The sequence below is a fragment of the Enoplosus armatus genome, chromosome 1, assembly GCF_043641665.1.
Source record: "Enoplosus armatus isolate fEnoArm2 chromosome 1, fEnoArm2.hap1, whole genome shotgun sequence".
NCBI lineage: Eukaryota > Metazoa > Chordata > Actinopteri > Centrarchiformes > Enoplosidae > Enoplosus > Enoplosus armatus.
Window position 1 is genome coordinate 5,951,003 of NC_092180.1, and position 6,856 is coordinate 5,957,858.

Sequence of the window (6,856 nt, forward strand, 5' to 3'; positions counted from 1 at the left end):
TAGGGTGGTTGATCAATAACAGTGACTCAACAGTTACCTCGCCAGGTGCTGAAATGTCTGGTCTTTAAAGTTTTTAAAGGCTATGTGCACGTCTCAGGGAGACACCAACGGCACGAACATCTGACTTTCAAGATAAATAAATGATAAAGACAAGGGAATATTACAGAATAATATTACCACACCTGATCTCTGCTTTACTTATTCGTTCTTTTTTTTGTCAGTTGCAGCACATGTTGTAATGGCTTGGTCACTAATCATCATATTGCTTATTGTGTGCAGCATATAATGGCCAGAAACAGGTTAAGTATCATTATTTCTACAATGCTGTGGTATACCTATATATAAATAAGAGCGAATGCAGCTACATTAATGAACTAGAGTTACCGCCCAGAGGTTTTATGCCTTTGCCAACCAGCCAAGATGCAGGTTACATCCATTTCAGTCCAGACTCATATAATATATGTAGTGAATACTTAAACGGAATTGAATAAGTAGAATAATATTTTCTGTCTAAATGGAAGTTTTAACTATATTGATGATACATACAGTATGTATGATTCCAGTGAATATACATTGTTAAACTGATTAATGAAGGATTGTCATAGATGGCAAACAGGTACACTTGTATACTTGATTACTATGCAAAGAGGTATTCTTATAGAGTATAGCTACACATTGTCTGCAGTCACGTGATTAAGATGCAGGAAGTGAAAGGCAGAATGAAATAGTTATTGTTTACTCATTGTGGCGTCCCAGTCAACGTGTGTGAAATCTGGAATGGCCCAATTCATTCTTAAATTATGGCTAAAAACCTATTTGAGGTCAAAATGTCACCTACTGTGAAATATGGTCACAAGCTCCCCTTCTGTTCCTGAGTTATGGTGTTGAACAATGGCCAGAAAAGTGGGTTTTCTTTCCAGGATATTATGACATCACAGTGAAGTTGACCTTTGACCTTTTGGATAAAAACTTCACTTCACTTCATCGTTGTATCCCATTAAACATATGTGTTAAATTTTATCATAATTACAGCATCAGTTATTGAGTTATGGCCAAAAACAGCAGCCTTTTGACTTTCGACAACCAAATTCTCATCAGTTCATTGTTGAGCCGTTTGTGGACGTTTCTGACAGGCGTTCCTGAGACATGACGTTCACGAGAATGGGACGAACGGACGGACGGACGGACAACCAAAAACACAATGCCTCCGGCCACGTCTATCGCCTTCGCTGAGGCATAAAAATCACCATGATATTCAATATAGTGACTTGTCTGTGGCTTTCAATGCATTCTTAATTGCTTTTTCAATAGTAAGGCATTGTTTGACTAATTAATACCCGAGAACAGTAATTTGTTAGACTGCTTGTTGCGTTACAGTCTTCAAACTGTGTTCTTTCTCTACAAACACTCGGGTTAGTTCAGGTCTCTCTCGTGTCAAAGATAAAGAACTGCTGTTTCTCTTACAAGCTCGTCTAATTGAGAAGATGACCTCATATTTTACAGCATAGGAATTGGTGTACTATAGTTTTAAAGCATGTGATTCAACTTAGACAGCCAATTGTCTGTGACTGTTGTAGTCTGTGTAGTTACACTGTTACATGTGAGTCTAATCTAAACTGTACTTTGTGTTTATGTCAGCTGATAATTAAAAAAAACAACAAACCGCTTTCACCGCCGTTACAAACATTAAATATGTAAATAAACCTAATTAGAAATCACGACTGACTTTAATTTAGTGATAAATGCGAAACTAACAGATCTCTAAATCAATTTAGGAGGAACAGCAGATCTCGTTCCTGTGTTTTGATATTTGGTGGTGGGGGTGACTCCGGATCAGGTATTGTACCTTTAAGAGAAACATCAGAAAAATGGTGCTTCCTTGTGGTTTATAGCATTAATTTCCCTCCGAACGACAAAAAGTCCTTCCTTCTCAACACAATTCCAATTTTCCAGAGATGTAGTTTGGAAATTGGAAACACCTGTTTGGCTGTACATGTAGATTTGATGTAATTGATGTCTCTCTAATGTTGCGATGTTTTGAGGATTTGCCAAAAGCAAATGTCCACTGTGGTAGACACTAAAGTTGTATCTTATTGCACTGTCACAGCCTGTTTCTTGTCCGAGCAGCTGTTGATTTCACATCTGCAGCAGCAACACAAATTCAGTAGTTTTCTTTCAGATCTCTATTGACTTCACTGTTCTGAGACACAGTAAAAAGATAATGAACAAATAAATAAATTAACTTCTAAAATAGGTGGCATTTTAAGCACTCTCTCTATTCATTCAAATATCGAATGGACGGCAGGAACAGTGGACATTAATGATGTTTACTTTTCCTGTTTACTCACTGGGGAAAAAAAACAGAAGGTTTGTAAAACATAAAGCTAAACATCTATTTTGGAGGATGTCAAGGAAATATATCGTAATAAATTGATGCCCGATGCTAAATCAGTGTTATACTTCCAGGATGAAGCATTACCAATGCTTTAAATTCACACATTTTGAAGGTGAACTGTGGTTTTCCCTCTTGCGCAGGTTCGGGTGATATCTTTATATGGATATCTGGGCATGTGGAGTGCACCTGATGAAGACAAAATATTAAATGGAAAAGTGTTCAATAAACATTTCTGGGCATTATTACAATCTGCTGGCACCTTCTTCCAGACTCCTTTCTAAAACAGGACAAAAACAACCAATGTTTTGGTGGGTGTGGAGGATGGATTTGACTGAAAACTGCAAGTGCAACAGCGTTTTTACGCTCCGCTCCGTATCGACGTTACTTTAGGAATGAATGGAGAGTAATGCATTACTTTTTTGAGGGTAAGGACACCGGTTGCCACCCAGCAGTGATGATGAAGGGCAGAGGAGGCTCGGGTGTGAGACTGCAGCACGGTGCGCAATGACCGGCTGCATCCACTGGGGGAGGACCGAGCACCGCCTGCATGCGCTGCGGTACATGAACGACTTTCTCACCGAGGCTCTCCATCATCACACACACACACAATAGGAAGGATACCGGAGTATAGGTAGGGCTACAGCGGCAGACAGACAGATGTGTGATGCTCAGACTCAACCATGGGGCCATTTCCCCTCGCCCGTGTGAAGGTAAACTTTTACCCTCCCTCGTATCTTTTCGCCGTGATCGTGCGGAGCTGTCATTGATGCCAACTCGCTGTTTGCACACCTGCTCCTTTTTTTTTTCTTTTTTCTTCAATGATCATTGCTGCCAGTGTACCAGGAGCGATGCAGCAGAAACGGGGGCTGAAGTGGCGATAGATCCTGTTGAATTGAGACAAGACGTCGAGACGCAGCCAAAAAGTGTCCTCCTCAGAGTGCGTCAGAGCACTGATGTATATAGTGGATGATATGGTCGCTGGTTGGATACGACGAGGGATTTGTGATATTACCCCCCAAAATCAAGACGGAAATTTGGGTAAAAGCGAAGAACTGCATCCTCACGTATCCTACCACCTCTTCCTCCTCCTCCTCTTCCTCCTCTGGCAGATTTGTTTGTAAGGGGGGCTGAGGCGATTTCGTTTGGCCCCTTTTCACATGTAAGTATGAATGTCAGAATGAAGGGAGGCTATTTTATTTTGTGCGTAATGTCTGTTCTAAACATAAATGTCTTCCATGCTTTCATTTCCGAAAGCCTACCCTCCTGTTCACTCAATAATAATAATAATAATAATAATAATAATAATGATATGCCGATGAAGTTTTACCGCCGTTACATTGCAAATTATGCAGAGTATCCTGGACTGTGCAGTCGCCAAAACAACGGACATGATAATACAGATTTTTTCCGCCTAAACCAACTGCTGTTTTCTCTTGTCTTTTGTTTCTCTCGCAGCTCCAGAGAGCGTCAGAGGAATAAAGTCATCAGATTCACCGGAGCGCCATAATATAACAGCAAAGATCCTGTTTTTTTTTTTGTTAAATCTCATCACATAAAATGGCATCCAGGAGTGACCACGGAGGATCAAAAGACGCATTTGGGCGCAAGCCGCGGTCGTGGAGAAATTAACCACCTGATGGGCACTGGAGGAACCGAGAAGAGACTGTTTTGATGTCGCTTGTTGACTTGGTGATTTATAATGCTGAACAAATAAAGGGCGCTGCAAGTTTGACACAGAGCGTCTGCGTAACAGGCTATGCCACCGGCCCTTACAGATTTTGGTTATGGTAATGATGTCATGAAATATTGGAGGCCTGTGTCTCCTGCCATGTAAGTAGCCACATGGACCGCACTCAACATGGACCTAATTGAGGTGTGTTTGTTATTGTGACATTCTCGTATTCACAACTGATTGGTCGAAGCGGTTGATGCCTCATTTTCTCGCTCTGCGCGCTGCGACCTGCAACTTTTATCCTCTGGCCTGCATCCACGTCGCCCCGAGGCGGCTACTGTAGCGCTCACGGACCGAACCGCTCATTGACTTAAAATGGAGTTTGCCATGGTGGGTGCGGACGGCGGGTGCAATAGTCACCTGCCTTACGGATATGCCCAAGCTCGCGCACGGGAGAGGGAGCGCGAGAGGGAGCGCCAGGTTGCCCAGTCGAGAGCGGCGGCTGCAGCGGCCGCTACCGAAGGTGGGTCCGGTGCGGAGGGGGTAGTAGGCGGCGGCGGTGGCGGTGGCGGCGGCGGTGGTGGTGGCAACGGCGGCGTGGGGGGGTCCACCTCCACCTCCTCCTCGAGCGCTCATCTCCTTAACAACCGCCAGCATCAGTCTCGCGCCGCCTCCTCCACGAACGCCAACATCAGCAGCGGCGGTACCGCCTCGCGCCCCTCCTCCTCCTCCACCACCTCCTCCTCGCAGCCGCCACAGCACCAGCAGGAGCCCGAGCAGCAGCAGAGAGTTCTCAGAGAGCGGAAAAAGCAGCGCGGCGTCGGACGGTGGAGACGCAGCCGGACGACTCTCGGCGGGGACCTGCGCCACTCGGAGCTGGCGCTGCTCGGATCCGAGGAGGACATGATGATAGAGGAGGAAGAGGCCGAGGGAGCCGAGGAAGAGGAGGGGGGGGAGGAGGGGGACCGGGGAAGCAAGAGGTCGAGTTTTCTGTGTAACATGGATGATGAGGAGGAGACCGTCTCGCTCACTGACAGGCGCCCTCAGTCCGGATACGAAAACGTTTACAGCGAGTGCGGCTGCTGCGAGAGAGTTGTCATTAACGTGTCGGGTCTGAAGTTTGAAACTCAGCTCAAGACTCTCACTCAGTTCCCGGACACTCTCCTGGGAGACCCCGACAAGCGAATCAGGTACTTCGACCCGCTGAGGAACGAATACTTCTTCGACCGGAACCGACCGAGTTTTGACGCCATTCTTTACTATTACCAGTCGGGGGGGCGGTTGAAAAGACCCGTCAACGTCCCGTTTGACATCTTCTCCGAGGAGGTGAAGTTTTACGAACTCGGGGAGGAGGCGATACTCAAGTTCCGTGAGGATGAGGGTTTTGTCAAAGAGGAGGAAAAACCTCTGCCGGAGGACGAGTTCAAGCGCCAAATCTGGTTGCTTTTTGAGTATCCGGAGAGCTCGAGCCCTGCCAGGGGGATAGCGGTGGTGTCCGTCCTGGTTATAGTCATTTCTATTGTCATTTTCTGTCTGGAGACGCTGCCGGAGTTCAGGGATGAAAAAGAGTATCTACAGCCACGAAACAACTCCACTCAACCTGACCACGGGTTTACTCCTTTCAACGACCCGTTTTTCATCGTGGAAACTGTTTGCATCATCTGGTTCTCCTTTGAGATTATAGTCCGCTTCTTCGCGAGTCCGAGCAAACCGGCTTTCTTTAAAAACATTATGAACTCAATAGACATTGTATCCATTTTGCCTTATTTCATAACTCTCGGCACGGACCTGGCGCAGCACCAAGGCAACGGGCAGCAGGCGATGAGCTTTGCCATCCTGAGAATAATCCGCCTCGTCAGGGTGTTCCGCATCTTCAAACTGTCCAGGCACTCCAAGGGGCTGCAGATCCTGGGTCACACCCTGCGCGCCAGCATGAGGGAGCTGGCCCTCCTCATTTTCTTCCTGGTCATAGGTGTCATCCTGTTCTCCAGCGCGGTGTACTTCGCCGAGGCGGACGAGCCCACCTCTCAGTTCACGAGCATCCCCGACGCGTTCTGGTGGGCCGTGGTGACCATGACCACGGTGGGCTACGGTGACATGAAGCCCATCACTGTCGGTGGGAAGATAGTGGGCTCCCTCTGCGCGATCGCGGGCGTGTTAACCATCGCGCTCCCGGTGCCGGTCATAGTGTCCAACTTCAACTACTTTTACCACAGGGAGACCGACAACGAAGACCAGACGCCGGTGGTGGAGAGCATGCCCCCGGGCTGCCCGTATTTCCCGGACTTTCTAAGGAAATTCAAAGGCTCGCCCTCTGGCTCCTCGCTGGGTGACAAAGCGGAGTATATGGAGATGGAGGAGGGGGTGACGGAGTCGCTTTGCGGGCTGGACAAGAGCCCTAGTAAAGGAAACGGCACAGACATAGGCAGGAAAAACAGTACTAACTCAAAATCCATTCAGACTGACGTGTGATAACAAGTAGAGTTTCGTTTTTTCCCCTTTTTTTCTAAAGAAGAATACGCCCCAAATAAAGATACTGTATGCCCAAGAGCAGGTGGTCCCCCTAAACGCAAGTTTAACGCACGCCTCAGACCCCCCCCCCCCCCACACACACACACACACACACACATATCTACACGCACACAAACACACACTGGTCACCAATTGGCAGGTTGAAATATTTCATTCTCTCAATCTCAGAACAATATTTTCTCCCACATCCAATTAACCTTTAGGATTTTAGGACTTTTAGGAACCTTTACAATTAAGACCAATATTTCCCTAATGGG

At 46.6% G+C, this 6,856-nt stretch overlaps 1 protein-coding gene across 3 annotated transcripts; it reads left to right on the forward strand.

Annotated features, from left to right (window-relative positions):
• The first annotated feature begins 4,442 nt into the window (after positions 1–4,442).
• Positions 4,443–6,539, forward strand: kcna4 (potassium voltage-gated channel, shaker-related subfamily, member 4). 3 transcript variants are annotated; one of them, XM_070907398.1, is made up of 2 exons: positions 4,443–4,664; positions 4,722–6,539. In XM_070907398.1, exons 1-2 carry the CDS (start codon positions 4,443–4,445, stop codon positions 6,537–6,539), a joined length of 2,040 nt encoding a protein of 679 aa, XP_070763499.1. The 3 variants fall into 3 exon arrangements, with proteins under 3 accessions (XP_070763499.1, XP_070763583.1, XP_070763417.1); XM_070907482.1 differs by having other exon boundaries at positions 4,443–4,594; positions 4,688–6,539; XM_070907316.1 differs by having other exon boundaries at positions 4,443–6,539.
• Positions 6,540–6,856: the final 317 nt, after the last annotated feature.

Excerpts from the sequence above, each read along its gene's own strand:
- kcna4 (XM_070907316.1), top strand. The coding sequence starts at position 4,443 with ATGGAGTTTGCCATGGTGGGTGCGGACGGCGGGTGCAATAGTCACCTG.